Below are 23,101 nucleotides of genomic sequence, written 5' to 3'. Positions count from 1 at the left end.
TCTTCAATCCTTTATTATTATTTATAATTTTTTACCTCACTTGCAATATATTTTTATAAGAATGTAACTTCTATTAAACAATCTTACTAACTTTAATAAATTTTTAAAAAACTAAAATAAAGTCCACATCAATAAATAAATAAGTAGAGAAAGGCATTAACTCAACAGAAATATAACAAACTGTTTAATAATAACTTTTAAATCATTATTTGATCTTTAACTGATCTGATCTTTAATGCAAAAATAATGTGATAAAAACGGTATTTATTTTTTATAAAATAAGTAATAAAGTACATGGTGAAGGTTCAAGGCTCTATCTTGTGCATGCACTTTATTGCAAAGATACATTAAATGGGAAAGTGTTTGTTGGTTGGACGGAAGTTTAAATACTATACATATCAACAGATAGGTTCTAGTCTGGTAGTCATACACTATACTACCACTGGTGAACTTTAATGAGTACTTCAAGGGCGTGGTATGGACTCTGGATGTTTTATTTGTAAAAATCCACCACATATGATATTTATCAATTAAATACAAACGAGTTTCATACTCTCTGGATTAATAAATGTTGATATAGTGTGTTAAAGTTAAATAGGAGAAATAAAATGAAATTTTGAAGTTAATGAAGAGCTTCAAAGGAAACTGATTTGTACAAATTACAGCTCATTACTCTCAAGTTCTATGAGAAATAATTATTCAAGGTAATGGAAGAAAAGGTTTTAAACGCAAAATTGAATCATCAATGAATTTAAATTTCATTGTAGTGAATGATTAATCAATTTCTTAGGAGGCACTTCTTTGTTATGTATCAGAGTATAACAACTGAGTAAATAAATTAATTTTTAAAAAGAAAATTAAACTGATGATAATTTTATGGTAAATATATTAAGTACTAGCAGACCCTGTTTACTTCGCGAACAATAAAAAAATTTCAAAAATTTTAGACTTACGCAAAATAAACCGTTACGCTCAATCAACTAGAATCCAAACAATTAGTATTTCCTATTTTTTCGAACACTTGTCAGGTGTATCGAATGAAAACGACGTAAATAAGTGATTAAAATGGATTGTTGAAATTAATTATCAGAATTAACTATGATACAATCGAAAGAATTTTGTTTACGTTTCTTCAAACATTATTTACCTATTCGAATTTTATTTACTTTTTAAATCAGAAAAACTTTTTAAAATGATATGAATAGGCAGAGCCTAAGTATTTGAGTTGTAATATAGATTTTTAATTTATTTTTCATGTAAGTCACAACTAATTTTTTCACAACAGCTAATAATTCTAAATAGTCTGAATCATTTTTAATGTTAAATTTAATGGTCTAATGTTTTTAAAAAAAAACTTTCATTTATTAATTCATTAGTATTTTTTCAATATTCAAAATATAATTTCAAATTGACCTGAATGTAAGCCTACTGATAAAAAAATAAACTTGATTTGAGAGAAAAAATCTTGAACGAAGAATACCATTTAAAAAAAAAAAAAATAGTACATTACGATATTAGGGACTTAAGTAGCCGATTATTGAACCGTGTGAAGTTAATGTACGAGCGAAGCGAGTGCATTAAGTTCACAAAGTTCAATAATCGGCTACTTAAGTCCCGCGTAACGTACACTATTTTATAGTACAAGTGACCTAAATTCACTCTTCAAATCAAAAAACTTCAAATTAATTAAAAATTTATTAATTATAAAGACAAAAATAATGTCAGAGCAAGCAAAGCAGTAACGCTTTGTCTTTCTTTTTTTTTTTCTCTTTCTGTTAACGATTGACCAAAGACGACTGTCTATAGCTGTCATAATATTTATGTTTAAGTTTATCATTTTTATCACTTCTAATGCATTAAAATATTAATTAAAATTAAGTAACATTAGATTTGTTGCCTGCAAAATCTAAAAAACTTTATGTGGCACGTTATAATTTGTTTAAAAAGTGGTGTAAAGGAAAAACTAATTCGTTTTGTGAGGACGTTTTATTAGCCTATTTTGCTCATCTGTCGGAAAGCTATGCACCTTCTAGTTTATGGGCTACTTATTCTATGTTAAAATGTACTATAAATACATTAAATAAAATAGATATCGGGCAGTATAAACGGTTAACGTTGTTTCTAAAAAAAAATCTACAGGACATCGATCAAAAAAATCCCTAGTTTTTTCTAAAGAAAATGTGAATAAGTTTTTAAATGAAGCACCCGATGAAGTTTATTTAGGCTACAAGGTAAGTAAGACTCGTCTTTTAAATTACCGATTCACTGATTACTTTTAATGATTTATTTGTTATTATATATTTCAGGCAGTTTTAATTTTTGGAATAGCTGGTGCACTCAGACGAGCAGAATTTATAAACTTAACGGTCGATGGTGTTAAGAATTTGGATGAGTCTGTGCTGTATATTAAAATTGATGAAACTAAAAATAATGTACCAAGGTCATTCACGATAACAGGAGAGTTTTATAATATTTGTATAAAGTATATGCAATGCAGACCAAAAGTAAATACAACTAAAAGATTCTTCTTAAAATATACAAATAGTAAATGTGTCAACCAACCAATTGGAGTTAATAAAATCCCTAAAATAGCAAAAGAAATAGCTGCCTATCTAAACTTGCCGAATCCTGAAGGGTTTACCGGTCACGCCTTCCGCAGAACTTCTGCGACGTTATTAGTTGATGCTGGTGCAGATTTAACTACGCTCCAAAGACATGGTGGATGGAAATCTAGTGGAGTTGCTTTTGGATACGTTGCTGACTCTTTAAATAATAAAAAAAAAATTTGTGAGCAGATTAGCGATGGAATTAAATTAAATAACCGAGTCAATCATCCAATTCCTACTTCTAGCTCAGTGACGAATCCAGAAATTACAACAGTATCGGAACAAACTCCATCTACTCGTCCATGTTCAAGTTCATCAAATGCAGAAAATGAAGACACCTTAGGACAAAAATTAAAGTCTTAACCTCAAGATTTATTTCAAAAGGACCAAATGCGCAAGGAGATTCGCTTTGAAGAAATTTTCTACGATCCAGTTGTTGGTTTGTACGTTGAGGATTCAGCGAACATGGATACAAAACCACCTTATGTTTTTAATAATTGTACAATTACTTTTCATGGAAATAATAGTAATTGTATTTTTAATTATTGTACTGTGAAAAATGCAGCTCAGTCTAAAATTGTATAAAAATTTAAATAATTGTTCATCAAGTATTTTTATACATCTCTTGTTATATTATTTTAATGTTCTCATTATAATTTCAAGTATTCTAATTAATGTTATTAATATTAATTTTATTAATACGATAATTGTTCTGTGTTTATTATTGATGTATTTTATAATGCTACAATAAATAACTAATTAAATTGTTTCAATGTTACAGAATATTTTCAACTTTATAACTTTAGATAAAAAATATATACTTCGGTATTTGGACTAATTTATTAAGCGCTAATTTCAGTCAGTATATATGTTTATATTTTTTTGACAGCTCAAGTTAACCATAAATATGAAAATTTATTATTCCTATTTTATTGTTTTCTTATGCTTTTTTAGATAATTACATAATATTTTTTCTTTTTTTTTTTATATTTTGATGTATAAAAATATCTTTTCTAAGTTTATTATTGTCTATAAACTATTCGTGAAATAAGTAAACGCGTGAATTAAGTAAGGTACACAATGCAATAATTCGCTAGTTAAGTCCCGTGTGAAGATAACTTAAATGTGGTTTTAAGTCACCGTGTACTATAAATGATTTTTTTGAGTTAAAAAAAAACAATTCTTAAGCCAAGAAATGATTGTTGGTCTAAGTAAACTTTTCTAGGATCAAGAATTTCTTCTTTTGATTCAAGAAAATCATTTTTTTCAAAATGGTATTCTTAGTTCAAGATTTTTTCTCTCAAATCAAATTTACTTTTTTATCAGTGTATCATTCAAGTTTTAGTATTCTTCATATCTAATAAAAATTTTCATTTCAATTGGAAGTATATAGTTAAATTATTATTAGTTAAATGAAAAAAAAAAATTAACACTTATTCTAAAAGTAAATTTGTTTGAGTATTTGTATGGAAATAAACTTGGCAGGTTGCTGTTTACCATCTCGATTATTGTATCAAGAATCCTTTCACTCTTTTTACACGGTACGCAATAACAACAAATAACTAAACAACGGATTGTTGGTATATCTACGTTGAAAGACTGAAATTCAATTCAAATACATACAATAATATAACGCAAGACGCTTATAATGTAGATAACTTTCCTTTATGTGTAAATATTATCATAATCATAACTTTTAGTGGATTAATGACTTTAATATAGAGGTTCAGTAGATTTTATAGTAATTAGAACTTAAACTTTGTATTAATTTGCTTATTTTATTTTAATTTAAAGTTAAAATAGTTTTATTTCCGAAGTGTAAATTGGCTATAATTAACTTATATTATTAAATCTCATCCTTGCGCGTATAAATAGGAACCCTTTAGGCATTGGAATTTCATCCGGATGCTCGTCTTCCATCGACGTTCATCGTATTCCCCACGTGCCTTCGAGCTACTAGTACAGCCCAAATTGTGTTAAGTTTCCGCTTCAAACTATTCACACATAGTTAAAATAAAATTTATACAACTAAATTTAATATCATAATATCGTACGGTTCCTGTTTTCTTGGTATCTTAATAACCTTTCATATTCATTTTTATTCTGTTCAAAAGTTAAAATTACAGCCAACCATGTTATCAGTGACGTAATAATAACAAAAATTAAATGAAGTGTTATTTTGTAGAAGAACCTTGATTATATTGATAAGTTATATATGTCATGATGACGCATATTATCACAAATCTTTTGCTTCGAATTTTATTTAATGGTTATTGTTAACAATAAAGAATAAAATAAGACAATGTTAGATTCATTTGATAAAATTTTTACGGTCAAACGTGTTTATTCGTAATTAATAAGGAATAAAATAAGACTATAATAGAGTAATTTGATAAAATTTTAACGATAAAAATTATTTTATGTCAATCATAATTATCTATATCAATAAATTGAACTATTTTTTAGTATTTAATTTAATTGGACTTTAAAAGTATAAAAATTATTTTACATTTTTCTCCAACATTAATTACAGTACTTAATAACTACATCCCGTCATAAATAATTAAAACTGATTTTCACATCAGTAGAAGTTAAATATAAAAGTGGTAATAAAAGCTTATTCTAGTTAACAAAATTATCAAATAAATGTATTAAAAAAAACTGTACTGAAATCAGCAGACATTTGACAATTCTTTGGTTTTCCTAAAAAAATCAATTAGTATTAAGAGACCATCCATAAATTACGTCACACAAATTTCAGGACTTTTAAACTCCTCCCCCCGTCCTTGTCATAGGTTGTCACATTTTCAGAACCCCCTCCCCCTTGATGTGACGTCACAGATTTTTCAATTTTATGCATGTATTTAAAAATAATCAAAAAGATACAGTTATTTCCATTTTTGAGAAAAGCGAGTGAGCACTCGCCGACGATTTAAACCTAATCAGATCCTTATTATTCAGAACTCTAGAGAATTTTAGTATCTCACTTGCATTACAACGCCGCTTTAGATATTGTTGCGTGAGAGATAATCTCATAACGAGAGTGCTAAAGTATTAATAAATATAGATTGAGTTCGTAAATATTTAAAGTTTTTTATTCACATATAAGTTTCGCGTTTGAGTATTTCAAATTTTAACATGTGATGTCACAAATTTTGACCCCCCCTGCCCCTTGTCACATTCTGGTGATACCCTCCTCCCCCTTTAAGGTGTGGCGTAATTTATGGATGACCTCTAAGGAATATTTAAAAAAAATTGAATTTTTTTAATTTCCTAATTGTAATTTATTTTTTAAGAAAAGTTTAAAAGATTGTCAGGTATCTGATAGTTCCAGTATTATATTAAAAATTTTTGTCACATAAATTAACTATAAAATTATAAATCCTAGCTAATATAAGAGTGTTTTCAAAAATAGATGTTTAAATGTAAGTACATGTAAAATTAAAATATTATTTATATTCGTTCTGTTATAAGTATATTTATTATGTATTATACATGTATCTACCAAGACCGCATGCAATGTAAAGTATACTATGTATTTCAATATCTCTATAAAATAATATATGTGTCGACAGACCCTTTACAGCGATGCGAAACCTTTTGCGTGAGAATTTATTCTTGTTAAGTCATTCTTATCATGTATCAATTGTAAATATCAATTTGCAACCACAATATAAAGTATACTTTGGGATTAACCGTAAAAAAGTTTTAATGAATAAAGTAGGATGATAAGTTCAAGGTTTTTTATCTTGAAAAGATTTTTTTTTTTTTTTTTTTTTTTTTTTTTTTTCCATTCAATAGTTAACATTCAAAAATTTGTCCTTAAGAAATAAATTAAAATATTACATACACTGATATATCTAATATACATATAATTCTGTACCATAGATTGGTGATTGGTTTTGAAAGCAACCACTAAAATGGGATATGTTTAACAATATACTACAAATATGCTCGTGTGTATAATAAAATGTAGACATTTTACTCGCTTGAATGTGCATAAATATAAAAATATTTGTAAAGTATACTGACATATGTTACATGTTGGTAAGGTATACATATACAAATATGTATATGCTATGTTCCATGTTACATCGTACCACGCAGTACAGTCTTAAGACAGCGAACCGTGTGCATTGTAATTGCGTAATCCACTCCTATTCGTTCAAGGTAGCCTCGAGGGATGGGAAAGGTATGCAGATATGCATATGAAGTTGACAAGTGTATTATAAAATATTGCTGATGAATTTATGTTCAAATTTGCTGGTTAAATTTATGTTATTTTTTAATTACTGATATATTGTAGACGTAATTGCTATAAATATAGTATGGGTTTACAGAAGTAACTATACTATTCCATGAAGAAATATGTTGAATTTTTTAGAACATTCATTTTTATGTTTTTCAAAGTTTTTCATAACAAATAATTTATCTATAAATTGTATTTCGATATTTTACGACAATCTTAATAAATAATCAATAGTTTATGTAATAAAATAAACTTTCAACTGAAGTAAACTAAATTTGAGTTAAAAATGCAGAAATATCGATTTTATATAAATATTAGAATACTGATATTTTACTGAAGAATAATTTATTGTTTTAATTTATTTAATTTGCAGCTGAATTTATTCAAAAATAAATTAATTTTAGAGTAAAATAAACTAACGTAAAGATGATTGAACGTAAGTCTTCTGAAACCCCGCAGGTTTTAATAATACATGACCTTTTAAGATTATTACTAAATAATAAAAATTACTAAGAATCTAATAAGAATTTCTGGAATTTACTCTTTCCTCGTAAACTAACGCACGTATTTTAACAATAATTAACTATATTATTTTTCAGATTAAAGGTATCAATTAATTCAAAACAAATTTAGTTTTTTGTTATGTTGAAATCACTAAAAATAAATCTTAAAATATTTTTTTTTTTCAAGTTAATTGTGCCGAGAATGCTTTAAAAAAAAAAGACAAAGAAGAATATATGATGAAGAATAATTTGAGACGAGAAACGTGAGCAGTTATTGACGAGAGTCTCGTGGAATTCAAATAAGAAGTGTTGATCAAAACCTCCGGTTGTTCAAGTATAATCGAGTAATTACTCTTCCAATGCAAAAGCAATTGCGCGGCGAGACGCCCCTTTGATCAGAATGCTTCTGATAACATTTGCGTTGAGTTATAGCCATAAATTTTCGCATTTAACCATTGAAAAGACGATTATACTTTTTATTCTTACTAAATAAGACCTTTTTAGTCTATTTATCATTGCTCTAATCTATTTAATAATAGCTATGAATATTTGATGTGATAAAAAAATTTTATCAACCTATTAATTCAAATTGACTGTTTGACTATTCAATAAAGTATACATTCAATGATTAATTATTTAATGATTTGATTTAAACTGTGCCAAGTATCCGGAAATATTTCAATTGGCTCAAGTTCAATGAATAAGTCTTTTACTCTTCTCTATTTTAAGAAAATTTCTATTGCATTTTATAACTGTACTACCCTCGAGAATATAGAAGTTATTTGTACTTTGTTTTCTTTACTACATAGAATTATAAAGTTAAACGTGCTGGTTCAGCATTTATCGCATTTACTTCTATATAAATCTATTCAAAATATAACGCTTAACATTAATTCAACTATCAAGGATTTTTAAATTTGTGATCATTATATTTACATTCAATTTATTTATTATTAAAAAAGAAATTCTATATTTTTTTTTCTCTCCATAAAATATGTGTATACATTAAAAACGATCTCTTTCTCATTTCCTCTCCAAACACTAACTTCTTGATCACTGTTTTATTTTTTTTTTTAACTATAATAAAATTTTATACTAAATTAAAATAATTAACATTAGTAATAATAATAACACTTAACTTTGAAACTCCACTGTACACCGACGATAAAAGTGTGGTAAACAGTGAGTCTTTGATTAAAATTTCTCAATAAGAATTACATATTATCATTTATTATTATTTTTTTTTCATTATTACTTTAAAAGCCATAAAAAAATATAAATAAAAAAAAAATAAAGCGTACTATTGAAATTGTCACATATCCTAAACGCGTGCTTAAGGGAGTAATATTTAATGGATTGAGAAGTATAATAAAAATTCAATAGTTCTATTGAAAATCAATTAATTACTAAAGATAATAAATGAAGGATGTTACAATTACTTTTGATTATTTTTAATTGTTATATAAAACAATAATAAATATTATGTGCTTACAAGTGGCTTTTAAAAATTAAGTATGCAAACTTAGCCATATTTTATTCACAAAAAAATTATTCTTTATTCGAAATGATAGTATATTTTGATTTATCCCAAAAGTCATCGTCTTTAGATATCGATTAATACGTTAAACAAGAAAAATTTTCCAATGACTGAATCTTCATTGAATCATTGCTAAGCGTGCGAAGTATTGAATACCTATACTTAAAATATTTCGCTTCCAGTTTTTTTTACCTTTTCCGCGACTGCTAATTTATTTTACTCTTCAGTTCCTTTATTTTCTGGTTAATTCAACAGTAAAATTATTTATGCAATAGTACAACGAATTGGCAAAAGTCGTGATCAAACAAATTAACATTATGGTTGATGGATCAATGACCCGTTTCCTGCTGTTAACACGTATAAAGATTCCTACTACTCTATACAAGTATAGACTCTACTTGGATCAATTTGTACCAGAAGTATAACTAATGGATAAATATATATTTAGCCTTTACCCTTTGGTACGACTTACATTACTCAATTAACAAATCTGTCTGGCCCACCGCAATAATTTTCATCTCTTGTATGCATATAGTACACTTAGTTTATAAACTCAACAAGATTGTTAAGTGTCCAACCACACATCACAAGGGATTTATCATTAGTTGAGTTAATTATTATTCAAATTTATTACTTTTAATAGTTCTCTGTTAATGATATTTTCAATTTAATTTAAGAAATTACGAGTTTAATGTGAAACATTAAATAATTTTTCTTTTTTTTTTGACGTTAGTAATTATGTTCATGTAAATAGTTTATTGAAACCAAATTTTAAATTACAATCAAACATAAAGAATTGAAATATAATACAAATAAAATATATTCAACTATTTCCTACCGCCTTTTCCTTTTCCTTTGCCCTTGCCTTTGCCTTTTCCTCGACGTTTTTGTTCTCTTTCTTTTTGCATCTCTTTTATTCTCCGTTGTTTTAAAATTTGTTCAGGTCTTTTCAATTCATTTTTAGCTTTTAACATTTTTTCTTTAACTTTCTTATTGTGCCTTCCCCAATGAGTGTGTGAATTTACTTGCACTAGAAAAAAAAATTTATTATTAAAACTTATTAATATAAGTAATATGGAATTGACAAACGTCGGTTGATTACCACCAATATACTTTAATTTTACGTAATAAATTAACTTACATTTTTTTATATCTTCTGGTTCGTCAACATCATCATCAAAATCGTTATTTAAGCTATCAATTTTTGATTTTTCTTTCCACTGTTTGTAACGGTTTGTCTTGTAAGAAGCTGAAATCCAAGTACCATTTTCCGTACGGATCTTTCCAATTTTTGAAGTCTATAAAATAGATAAAATAAAAAGTTATCATAAGTACTAAACCAAAGCTATAGTCTACAATGATGAAAAATTTATTATTTATATATTCACATACATTATTAACGGTAACCATTTTTTTCTTTTTTCTGTCCCATTTTTTCATTTGTTTCTGTTGCCGGAACGCGTCTTCATTATCACCAGTCAAGTCCATTTGCTCTCGCTCGGCTGATGTTGCAAAATTATTCACGGCAAGCCTGAAAAAAGGTTTAATGAATTATTAAATAAAGAACTAATTGTCAAGAAAAATTAACATTATTTTTAAATAATAGTAAATTAAAAATTACTAGTGGAAATAAAACTTACCCATCTTCAGTATGTTTATCTGGAGCAGAATAAGGAATATAAAAATCTTCATCACGAACACCACGTTTCTTTTTCTTAGGTTCTTTGTACAAGTCATCAATTTTTCTTTTCTTCGGCTTAACAACCTCCTTGAATGCATTACTAATTTCGTCATTTGTACTTGTATCAAGTTTTGATTCTTGTTTAATATTATTCACAATTTTCAACGTATTTTCTTTTCTTTCAGCTTGTTTAGATTTAAATTTTGTAATTACATCATTATGAAGTTCACGTTTTGCTGTCATTACTTTGTAATCGGTTGAAGACGGCTTTCTACATACTTCAAATACAGTCTATAAATAGAAATCATGTTAATTTGAATAAAAATTATACATCATTATTCTGATAATAACTATTTAAAATTATAAAATAATTACCCCTCGAGGTCTATAACTTTTCATTTGCGTCAATAAATCTGCAATCTTAGGTGCCATGTTCATAAATTCAGAATGCACACCAGCACTAGCTATATCTAGCTCTTTAACTCTTTTTATACTTGCTGTTGAAGCTGCTGGTCTTGAACGAATGTATTGTTGGTAAGCATTTTTACACACATTTTGCATATTCAACTGTTGAAAAATTAAAAAAAAATCAATTTAATCAGTTAATTATTTTAATATAAGTGAATCTTTGAAATTATATATAGTTTAAAATTTGGTCACAGGAATTTAGGATTTTAAGATTATAATATACAATATCAGTAAACTCACAAGGTCGGTATTATTATCGTGCCATGCAATCAATTCTGCGAGTTCCTGCTCGATCATAGACTGTGGCAATTTTCCGATAGCACTTTCAATACTTTTTTTCGATGATTCTGGTGGCACTATACTAAAAGGTAAACCTAAGAAAAGATTTAAATCCAGAAGATATGCATATTCATCATTAGAAACTATATTATACGCTGTTCCAGTTCTTCCAGCTCGAGCACAGCGTCCTATAAAAAAATAGCAGTTTTATTTAATGCACTGAAATTTTAAATAATTAATTTAGATTAAGTAATTCGTTTACTCACCAACACGATGAACAAACAGCTTACTCTTAGCTGGAAAATTAAAATTAATTACGTTATCCAAATGTGGAATATCAATTCCTCTTGCTGCTACATCTGTTACAACCAAAACTTTAACTACATTAGCTTTAAATTTAGCAGCATTAATTTTACGTGCTGAAGAGTCTAAATTTGAGTAAATGAAAGTATTTGTTATATTAGCATGGTCCAATATCTGTAATGAAAAATAATTCATTAATGAATATTCCACTTTCTGTTAAATTGTTTAACATAAATACAATTATTAAAAATTATTACCATGTGAATGTATTCGACATGATGCATAGTACTAGCAAAAACAATTGTTTGCGAATCTGGTTTAATTACATATTTAAGTAAGCACAGCAAAACCGCTACTTTTTCTTCTGGTCTACAAGTTATGAATGATAGTTTCAGTTCTTCTGGTAATTTGCTCTCGACATCCAAACGTATTAGAACTGGATCACTCAGACCAGCTTTTGCAAACTCAACTAAAACTTTAGGAAGTGTTGCCGAGATAAGTAGCGTTTGACGTGATTCTGGTAATCGATTCGCTATTTCATTAATTTGTTCTCCCCATCCCATTTCAAATAATCTAAATTAAAAAGAAAAAACATTTAAAGCTTTTAATGGTAAAATTATTTAAATACACATCTTCTCATAACACTAAGGTCAAAGAAGTCTATAACTTTTTGCTAGCTTTGTCAATTTAATAAAATCTAAAAATATTCATTTTACATTAATGTTAAATTGCTAGAATAATTGACAAAGATATCAACATTATATGATCTTTTAGTCTTAATACGCGAAGAAAACATTGAAGATATAAATGTAGTCGAAATTAATATAGATAGCTTACTGATCGGCTTCATCGTAAACAACATATTCAACATTATCCAATTTAAGATCCATTTCAATACAAATATGAAGAAAACGTCCAGGTGTTGCAACAAGAATATCTGGGTTGTTGTGAATACTTTCAAACTGTTCATCCATGCTGTCACCACCCAAAACAACAGCAGCTCTTAAATCCGTGTAATGAGCAAGACTTTTAATGAACTTCAATGTTTGTAATGCTAATTCACGGGTTGGGGATAAAATTAGTGCTCTCGCACCAACTTTCGGTTGTCTCATTTTTAATTTTTCAAGCATTGGAATTAAAAAACAAGCCGTCTTCCCGCTGCCTGTCCTCGCCATGGCAACAACATCTCGTCCTTCCAATGCCAATGGAATAGTCTATACATGAAAATACAATGTGAAATTGTCAATATTACCAGCAAATAAACATATTTATTAATTAAAAAAATATTTACTTTTCTCTGAATTGGTGTGGGGCGCTTGTAACCATTTGCAGTGATACCTTTAAGAACATTTTGACTTAATCCCATGCAGCCAAAAGCACCTGCTCCTTTCTTTTTAGTTTTTATCTCGGATGGTACATTGTTATTATATCCATCATCACTGTCTACTTCATTTGGATTATCAAATCCAATTATTTTAGTGTCTGTCATTTTCTTCCACTAACTACTTAATTAGTTAATATTAGTCTAAACAAAATAAAATTTTTGGTTTGAAAATTACGAATCCCACGTGTATATAGAATCCGAATTTAGATAAGAAACTATAGAGTATTTGGTATGGAAGGGGGAGAGTCCCTCTATAGTCTATAATTTAAATCAGAAATAATTCGGATACAGCAAGTATACTGTGATGTCATATCACGGTTTAGTTGAATCGCGACTGGCGCCGCCACGCGAGCACTGATGATACCCCTTTGATAGTGCGAAATTTAATATTAAATTTTATTTATAATTATAAGAAAACTTTTGGGAAAACCCCACAACTTAGGTCTAGACTTTTAGCTATTAGTAAAAAAAGGTTACTGTTAAAATGTATTTTTACTCTCTGAAAATTTATCACAATCGACTAGGAGTAATAAGATAGAAAAAAAGAGGATTAAGCCATAAATATATAAATTTACTACCTCATTGCTCTAGACATAAGTAATTATAGAAATATTAGAAAATATATTTTAATCTCTTAAGGAATATAAAATATTGTATAAAAAAATAAGAGAAGATAGTCTGAGCCGATTAGAGACCCTCATTTATGACGAGTCCAGTTCAACCATTCAGTCCGGTAAATTCCCAGGGATGATGAAACTTCGGACAAACTCTGCTGGCGAGCCCAGGTAGTTCAACAACGATGGTATGACATTTGTCCGAAAGGACATTTTTCCGAAAACAGATTTCGGGCGGTCGATAACTGACTAAAAAGTTAACCGGACAGCCAAGAGATGGCGCAGGCAGTTCTAAATTCGAAAAAATACCCTAATAGCCACCTTACCTATAACTTACTGTCAATCTACGTCCGCAATTTGAACGGAAAGAGTTGGCAAAGCGAGCGATTACCTATTAGTTACCTATAACTTACTCTGAAAATAGACGTCAAAACTTGCTGTACAAGTATTTCCGCCAAAAGGCCAGTACAGCGGAATACTCGGATGGTAGGGAGAGCCGCCCCCGCCACTTCTACTGCTGCGAGTCGGACTTATTGTTAGAAAATTCTAGTGAAGAACCAGAATAGTATTAGAGCTCAGACTTATCACCTCATTCCCCTTTTTTGTGTAAAGTCTATTTGAATATATAACTCAATTCAGTTAACCGAATTCCGTTTAATTACTTATTTAATTTATATTCACTTAGTATCATTTTCCCCATCCTACAAATTCCCGTTGATAAAAGTTATGAGTATTTCAATATTCCCGGGCGAATCAAAGACCACGTCGGTAATTTTAAATCTAAACAAAGATTTCTCTCGTTGTCCACCAGGAGGAGGACATAACAATACCAAAAATTATTATTATTAGTACTAACTCGGAGCGCGATATCCCGAATAAACATCAGCAGCAAAGTCACCCGATTATTGAACTGCCTCCTTGTGGACTGGGGTGTGGTTTGTAGTCACGCGGGATTTATTCAAATATGTTATTATTTATTAATTTTAGTTTACTATTGAAAGCTATTAGATGACATTAATGAAAAAGATAACTTTAGGTAAGGAGTTTAATTTTGAATGATAATTGAATAATTATTGGAGAGCTTGATTTATTCAGGATTCTGAAATACAGTATATACTTAGTTATAGCTTTCAGGAAAAAATAAAGTTACAAAGAATAAGCTTGAATTCTATTTTATTTTATTATTATTATTCAATATATTCGATCACCATTTTTTCTGACTTTTAAGTTTCAAGTTGATTAATTTCATATAAAAAAATTTGATAGAAATATGATGTACTTGGAATTAATATTAATGTCCGCATGTAGAAAATGAATTCAAATTATTTCTATTTCACTCTCTTATTGCAATAAAATTGAAGTAAGGCAATTGCCTTTTTTATAAATTTTCATCATAAAACTTACTTTCATAAATATATTAGTTTATGTATTATTTAAAAAAAATTTCAAAATTAAAAATTATAATTTAATATAGCCTATGTCACCCGGGGATAATGTAGCTTCCAAAACAGTGAAAGAATTTTTCGAATCGGTTCAGTAGTTTCGGAGCCTATTCAATGCAAACAAACAAACAATCAAATCTTTCCTCTTTAAAATATTTAGTACTTATAGATAAACAAATATTAATAATTTATACTTTTATTTTGATAATCGTTTAATTTTTGGGAAGCGTTGATGAAGAAAAAACATAAATTATTGATTAATATAGTTGAATAGCATGTACTTGCAAAGTTTGATTATCCATCGACTAAAGATGTAAGCAATAAAATAGAAAATTTTTTTTCATATAATCCAAATGCACATTCAATAGATACCCTGATTAGAAAAAGGAATTTGGAAATATTACCTCAATACAAAATGTATATCTATATGTTGTTTAGAACAAACCTTTTTTAATCTTTTCAAATTGTTTGACTCGATTAAAATTTTTTTTCTAATCAAGGTATATCCGAGTAAATAAATAACAAAAATAATGATTTTTATTATATGAAATCTCTAACTAAGAATGATAGGTTCATTTTACTCCAAATTAATTAAATGTTAGTCGAGACACAGAAAAAAAAACACAAACAACTATCTGGCTATAGTGTTGAAGTTTCAAATGTGGCAATAATAATATATGTATAGTAGGGTGTGCCAAAATGTAACTTCCGTGGAGAACCTTTTAAAATTGGAATTTTGAGTTCCACTTTTAACAGCAGCTGTGTTTGGGTATTTCCTGAGATATTTCGGGTTGAGAGAATTCATTTGATTATTTATAGGATTTTTAACAGGAGATTTAATTGGGCACTTCCAGCCAAATTTTGAATTTTCACCGGAAATACCCAAACTAAGCTTCTGTTAAAAAATTCTATGAAAATCAAATACATTGTCTCACACCAAAATATATCAGGAAATGCCCAAACGCAGCCCCTGTTAAAAGCGAAACTCAAAATTCCAATTTTAAAAGGTTCTCCACGAGAGTTACATTTTGGCACACCCTAATGTATAGTAATCTTAACAGGCTAAGTCTTGTAATTAAAAATCGATGTATTAAAATATACCAATTATTTAACAATTTTTTAACTAAAGATAACTCTAATAATTATCTGAAATGTGATTTAAATTTTTCATCCGTATAAAGTCGGCGTAATCTTGCTTATCAACAAAAGTTTCAAGTTTTTCGGCAAAAGTTCTTTTTTAATAGAAGAATTAAGGAGTTGAGCGAAGTAATATTATCGATATATCTCATCACCACTACCTTTAATAATTTTTAATTCATCACTATCATCAGATTTTTCATTAATATTTTCCAATGGATTAATTATAATTTGAAAGTATTTAAAAAGAATGATATTTTGTTATGGAGTCTGAGTATTCAAAAAGTCAACATAAACGCGCGTATTAGTACTTCTAAGCGTGAGCGTTGAGAGCGTTTAACCGCTCGACCTGAGTGCGCCCTAATTTATAAAAAAACTCTATAGTTTCTGCTGGCTTAAATGCATTCATGTGAATGTCTGTCGCTATTGGTTGAAAATAAATTGTCTGCCTCTCCCAAAAAAAAGTCAAGCTAATAATAACAATAACAATGTATGTACAAATGTGTAGCCTGTAAAAATTATATTATTTCATTAAAAAAAAATATATAATACAAGCAAATATCTTTTTTTTTTATTAGGCATTCAATTATGATAATTATTTTAAAAATACAAAAAAAAAAATTTAATATTTCATATATTCTTTAGAGACAATCTCATTTCTCTGTTATAATCTTATTTATTTGTTTTTTTTTTTTTTTTAATCTACAGATATACAAGGAAAGGAGTGTGACGACACACAAAAGACGGCCTTGCGCGCTGTATAATTTGCAAAATCACATGCACACTTTCTATCGGCATTTAAAATGTCTCACAATTGCAATTATTCTTCTTACAGATTTCTCCTTCTCGAATTTTAATTTTATTCTATAGAAAAAATAATACTTTTAGAAAATAAATAAATTTATTGAAACAAATAAATGGAGCCACGAGAGATTTTTATTCGTGAGCGCCGGCAGCCGTCTATTGATCGGTGAAAAAATAATTGCAATTTAGTTAAAAACATCTCTATTATCTTCAATTCAATAAATAATTTGAGTATTTGAATAAAATTAACCGTGAAGAAATAAATAATTGAGTAAAAGTATTATTAAAAAGTAATAAAACAGATAAAAAGTAGTAGTGTTGTAAATAAAATTTAAATTTGGCGCTTGAATCCTTGAAACTCGGGCTGTGGACCCCGTGGCGCGTTGTTGTGATCTAACATGGCGGAGAGTAGTGTTGTGGCTATTGAGTGTCTACGTCAATTTTAATAGAATAAATATCTACGACCTGGATAGGCACCTGCGACGATGCCCAATACTTGTGTGTTAACTATAACAAATATTAAGAAGATAAAACACTAAAAAAATCAGAGGTTATAATTTTGAGTGTAATTATTATTGATAAGTATATTTTTATTGTACCGCGAGACCGCTCTCTCATCGGTAGGATATTTATCGTACACAGCGGTGCGCAAGAGTATATAAATTCATCATTTTTTTAGTGTGGGGGTTATTTTATTTGGCCTGTAAGATATTATTTAATGTCAATTAAACATTAATCTAACGCAATATATGATTAAAAATTTTAATTTTCAAATAAGTAACTCTAATTAACAATAAAATACTCATTATTCCCGCGTATAAATTGTATGTAACAACTGTAATTATCATCTTATGTGCTGTATATGATTGTGTGGCATCTTACGATCGAGAGCGGGCTTATGCAACAAGGCTGCATAAATATACAAAACTTTGTAAACAAAATATTTATTTGGATACACATTATACATATAAATATTAAATTTTTATTGATGAGCTGATGAATTGCTTTACAAAAAAACTTACTATTAAAATAATATTTACATAATTTATTAATTAATAATTGGTTTGATAATAATATAACATAATATAATATTATTAATTTTAGTTTCTGAGTGACTAACGGACATTGTAAAATGCACGTTTGATCAACGACAATCACCGGTTAAAAGTAGTGTGCTGAGTACCGTTACTCCAAAGTACTCTGCAAGAATCGCTGCTACGTACGATCGGCTAAAATAAAAACTTCAACATGCTCTTGTTTTAAAATCATCCTGGTAACTTCAAGTATATTTACGTCTATTTGCGAATGCAACAACGGTTGTCAGCTGTCAAGAGGAAAAAATTTAACCAGCATTATTGGGTGATTGTGACGACATTAACTACTCAATGATAATATTAGGTTTACTTAAATGTCGTGACAAAATAACATTATCATCATTGTCATTAATATTTAGATCATACAAAAATGCCATTCACATAATAATTATCACTGCAAACACAATATAGTAGTGTGTATTTTATTCATAATTTTTTTTTTTAACACTTTAAACAGATAATGATGATCCGTCTATATCATGCTTGTTGTGCTAGTAAATTTTTATAAATTATTGGTAGGAAAATTCAACAGCTGATTTTATTTCATCTTAATATATTTTTTTTTGTCCGTTTAATGTTATAAATATTTATATAGATGATAATAATATATTAAAGAAAAAGTGCGGACGAATTGTATTAAAAAAAAAAAATTATTAAAAATCAAGAAGTAATTGAAGTAACAGTGATTGTAATAAAGAGGTGAAGGCATGCTAGTTAGTAAACAGTAATACAAAAACATTAAGTGTGACAATTAACGTGCAAAATGACTGATACAAGAAGGCGAGTGAAGCTTTATGCTTTAAATGCTGATAGACAGTGGGATGATCGTGGTACTGGACATGTATCATCATCTTATGTAGACAGACTTAAAGGGATCTCATTGTTGGTCAGAGCTGAGAGTGATGGTTCTGTTTTATTAGAAAGTAAAATTCAGCCAGATACTGCATATCAAAAACAACAGGTTTGATAATTTATATTTTTTAATTTAATTATATTATTTATGTAATTGAATTCTACACTGATATTTTTAAATTTATGTTTTTTAGGATACCCTGATTGTTTGGTCGGAAGGAGATAATTTTGATCTTGCTTTGAGCTTTCAAGAGAAAGCAGGTTGCGATGAAATATGGGAAAAAATATGTCAAGTTCAAGGTAAAGATCCATCAGTCGAAATAACACAAGATATCGTTGAAGAATCAGAAGATGAACGATTTGACGATATGTCTGACTCGGCACCGCCGATTGAATTACCACCGTGTGAATTAAGTCGTCTTGAAGATATCAATGAACTTATTGGCAATTGTTTATCAACGCCCGTACGAAAAGAAAAATTAGCCATGGCAATTGAATCTGAAGGTTATATTAAAAAATTGTTAAATTTGTTTCATACATGCGAGGATCTTGAAAATATTGAAGGTTTACATCATTTATATGATATATTCAAAAATATTTTCTTATTAAATAAAAATGCCCTATTTGAGGTAATGTTTAGTGAGGATGTGATTTTTGATGTAGTGGGTTGTTTAGAATATGAGCCTTCATTACCACAACCAAAGAGGCATCGAGAGTATCTACGGCAGTTAGCAAGATTTAAACAAGCTATTCCAATTACAAATCCTGAATTGTTAGCTAAAATCCACCAAACCTATCGTGTCCAGTACATACAAGATGTAGTTCTACCAACACCAAGTGTATTTGAGGACAATATGCTCAGTACACTAAGTAGCTTTATATTTTTTAATAAAGTTGAAATAGTTACTTTAATTCAAGACGATGAAAGGTTTTTAACAGAATTATTTCGACAGTTAACCGACGAATCGACGTTAATATGTAAGCGTCGTGATTTAGTTTTGTTTCTCAAAGAGTTTTGTAATTTTTCACAAAATCTTCAACCACAAGGCAAAGAAGCGTTTTATCGAACATTGACAGCACTTGGTATTTTACCAGCACTTGAAATAACATTAGCAATAAATGATGCCCAAACTAAAACAGCTAGTATAGATATACTGACTTACATTGTTGAATATTCACCAAGTGTTGTTAGGGATTATACTTTACAACAAATAAATAACACTGAACAAGATCAAATGTTGATAAATGTTATAGTGGCTCAACTTGTTGGTGATACAGATCCAGAATTAGGTGGTGCTGTACAACTTGCTGGTGTTTTACGATTATTACTTGACCCGGAAAATATGTTGGCTTCTGTCAATAAATCTGAGAAGACTGACTTCCTTAATTATTTCTACAAAAACAGTATCATAACACTGATTGAACCATTATTAGCCAACACTGTTGGTGATAAACCAGTCCGTGAAGATTATCGCACAGTACAGTTGCTAGGATTGATTCTCGAATTATTATCATTTTGTGTTGAACATCACATGTATCAAATTAAAAACTGCATTTTAAACAAAGATTTATTACGAAGAATATTAATCCTAATGAAATCAACGCATACCTTTTTGGTATTATGTGCATTGAGGTTTATGCGTAAAATAATTGCATTAAAAGATGAATTTTATAATAGATATATTATAAAGGGCAATTTATTCGCACCTGTATTTGATGCATTTGTAAGAAATAATGGTAGATATAATCTTCTGGATTCAGCTATACTCGAAATGTTTGAATTTATTAAATTGGTAATTATTTACTTTCTTTTTTAATTAACATTAATTTGTTATTTGTCATTAATAATGCTATAAATATATATTTTTTTCTCTTTTATTAGGAGGACATAAAATCTTTGTGTTCACATGTTGTTGAAAATTTCTCCAAAGAATTAGAAGCAATCGACTACGTACAAACATTTAAGGCATTAAAATCAAGGTATGAACAGCATCAGGATAAACTTAAGGATCGTGATAGAGCTACTCTCGAGAGGTATGTTGATAATCAACTACCGCGGGATCAGATAGACTCTGATAGTATTATCACGAGTTTATATTTATAAATTTTATATTAATATATGTATGCTTTATTATTAACACAGTGTACCATCGATTTTACGCAACAGCCGGTATAGACGGGACCAACGGCAGCTAGATGAAGATGAGGAAATGTGGTTTAATGAAGAGGAAGATTTCGATGAGGGTGAAGCTGTTGTTCCAGCTGCTGCGGCTGATCTTGTACCACCGGCATCAGCTAAAAAACAACCACCGAGTCCTAACTCTGCACCTAATCCTATCCCTGCAGATTCTAAAAGCCAACAACAGCAGACTGTGCTGAATAATAATACCGCTAATAATACCTCGACAACGCAACAGTCTCAAGTTAATAGTAGTAGTCCCACGGAGAATGAATCTTCGATTTCTGCTGGAATTATTGCCAGCTCCACAGACGATAGTGAGAAAGTAGGAACGACAGTTTTCAAAAAGGTAAAATATTTAATTAATATTAAAAAGTTTTTATTTATAAATTAATTTGTTGATATATCTTTTGAACATTAACTAAATTAAATTTTTTTTTTTTTTTTTTTTTTACAGGGGTTGGTCGATTATGAAGGTGACTCTGATGAAGATGATGAAGATTCAGAATTAAATCCTTCTCCCAAAAGACAGCGACTTGCATAGTAGATAAATCATCAAAGAGCAGTAATAGTGCTACGACTATCGATCGCCGTCGCTGTTCTTCCCTCTGATATATTTATACTCAAATTAATTTAAAATTATTTTGATCTATTTCGTTTATATAAAGTCAATAACAAATAGGTCAAAATTAAATAATCTTAATCATGTGTCTTTAGACAGATACTCGAGTATGTTTAACTACATAAGAGGGGAAATATATATTTTTTAACTTTAGTGCATTGTGAACATTGACAACTGTCTGTGCTAATTTCTTGTACAGTTAACTAAGAAAAGAACAGCCATACAGGAGAATTTAAAGGATATTGATATTAATAATAATTATTAAAATAATAATTATAAATATAATGATAATACTAGATCAAGAGATAAAAAGTGAAGAGGATAACTTTAAGAAATAATAAGAATAATTAAATTAAGAATTATTAACGCGGATCAAGTTAAGGTAGCGTTGATTATAAATTTGTAAAACTTTGAATTTTTTTCTTAAAAATAATTAAGAATTTATTACTAAACCGCTTATTGTATGACTATGTTGTGTAAAGATATAGTAAATTTCAACATAAAAATATCATCAATTTATTTCACTGGTTTAGTGTATTCCCATTTGTTGAAAGTAAAATCACTTTTTAATATTTACTTAATAAATTCATAAAAAATGCATGTACAATTAATTAATTATAATCGTAATAAGTTGGTTAATAACATATAATTGATATTTTTTATTCAAATTATTTAAGAATATCATTACCCATACCAATAGAAAATTATGAAAAATTGTGCAAATTGTTTTTTTCTTTTTTACTGAAAAATTAAACTTATTAAAAATTTATTTATTAGAAATTTCTTTGGTAGCTTGATTTATAAAATATAAAATTTATAAATAATTTAATGGTAAAGTGGTGAATGAGTGTTAAAGAGTTTAAAATCTAGTGCTAATTAATTGATGAATCTTTAATGACTTTTTGGCAAATGGTTTTATCCTTTGATAACTAAAAATTTAAATGTCATTCATCACTCGTAATACTGTCAATTGTATTATTGTTTATTTTTTCTTGATAATTAAAACGCCATACCAATCAAATACTTCCGCGTTAACTGGACTATTGTGATAAGATATCGATATTTTTTCCTCTTGATTTAAAAATTTTTTTTTCTTTTTGATCCGATAGTTTTCCTGTTTAATTTATTTCAAATCAAGACCAAACCGCTGCTCCATAATGATAAATTTTTCTAAATTAATACAATACAGAAACAAATGTAAGTTAGTGTACAGGTTTTTACTGTTTTATTATCCATAAGATTTATAAATATAAAAGATATATATACACATACACACGTAGACTATATATATAGTGTACGTGTCTCTGTGTAAAATTCAATGATTAAACACAGCCAGAAAAGATATGT

General features: G+C 28.3%; 2 protein-coding genes across 4 annotated transcripts; one reads left to right on the top strand and one right to left on the bottom strand.

The window, feature by feature from the left end:
* Positions 1–9,707: 9,707 nt before the first annotated feature.
* Positions 9,708–13,224, bottom strand: LOC123263826 (ATP-dependent RNA helicase DDX54). Its single transcript, XM_044726853.1, has 10 exons — positions 12,918–13,224; positions 12,464–12,840; positions 11,884–12,199; positions 11,590–11,800; positions 11,285–11,511; positions 10,952–11,143; positions 10,536–10,867; positions 10,288–10,426; positions 10,037–10,193; positions 9,708–9,925 (listed from the first exon to the last, which is right to left on the bottom strand). The coding sequence occupies exons 1-10, from the start codon at positions 13,113–13,115 to the stop codon at positions 9,723–9,725; spliced, it is 2,352 nt and encodes a 783-aa protein (XP_044582788.1). The 5' UTR covers positions 13,116–13,224; the 3' UTR covers positions 9,708–9,722.
* A 4,163-nt stretch (positions 13,225–17,387) lies between these two features.
* Positions 17,388–22,273, top strand: LOC123262887 (serine/threonine-protein phosphatase 4 regulatory subunit 3). Of its 3 annotated transcripts, none has more exons than XM_044725386.1 (6): positions 17,388–17,710; positions 18,112–19,062; positions 19,148–20,746; positions 20,836–20,933; positions 21,097–21,481; positions 21,590–22,273. In XM_044725386.1, exons 2-6 carry the CDS (start codon positions 18,865–18,867, stop codon positions 21,674–21,676), a joined length of 2,367 nt encoding a protein of 788 aa, XP_044581321.1. In that variant the 5' UTR covers positions 17,388–17,710; positions 18,112–18,864; the 3' UTR covers positions 21,677–22,273. The 3 variants fall into 3 exon arrangements, with proteins under 3 accessions (XP_044581321.1, XP_044581317.1, XP_044581309.1); XM_044725382.1 differs by having other exon boundaries at positions 17,389–17,557; positions 20,836–20,987; XM_044725374.1 differs by having other exon boundaries at positions 17,389–17,710; positions 20,836–20,987.
* The last annotated feature ends 828 nt before the right edge of the window (positions 22,274–23,101 follow it).

Source organism: Cotesia glomerata, linkage group LG1, assembly GCF_020080835.1.
Source record: "Cotesia glomerata isolate CgM1 linkage group LG1, MPM_Cglom_v2.3, whole genome shotgun sequence".
In the NCBI taxonomy this organism is placed as follows: Eukaryota; Metazoa; Arthropoda; class Insecta; order Hymenoptera; family Braconidae; genus Cotesia; species Cotesia glomerata.
The sequence above is the reverse complement of the archived record's forward strand: the minus strand, read 5'-3'. Positions and strand labels throughout refer to the sequence as shown.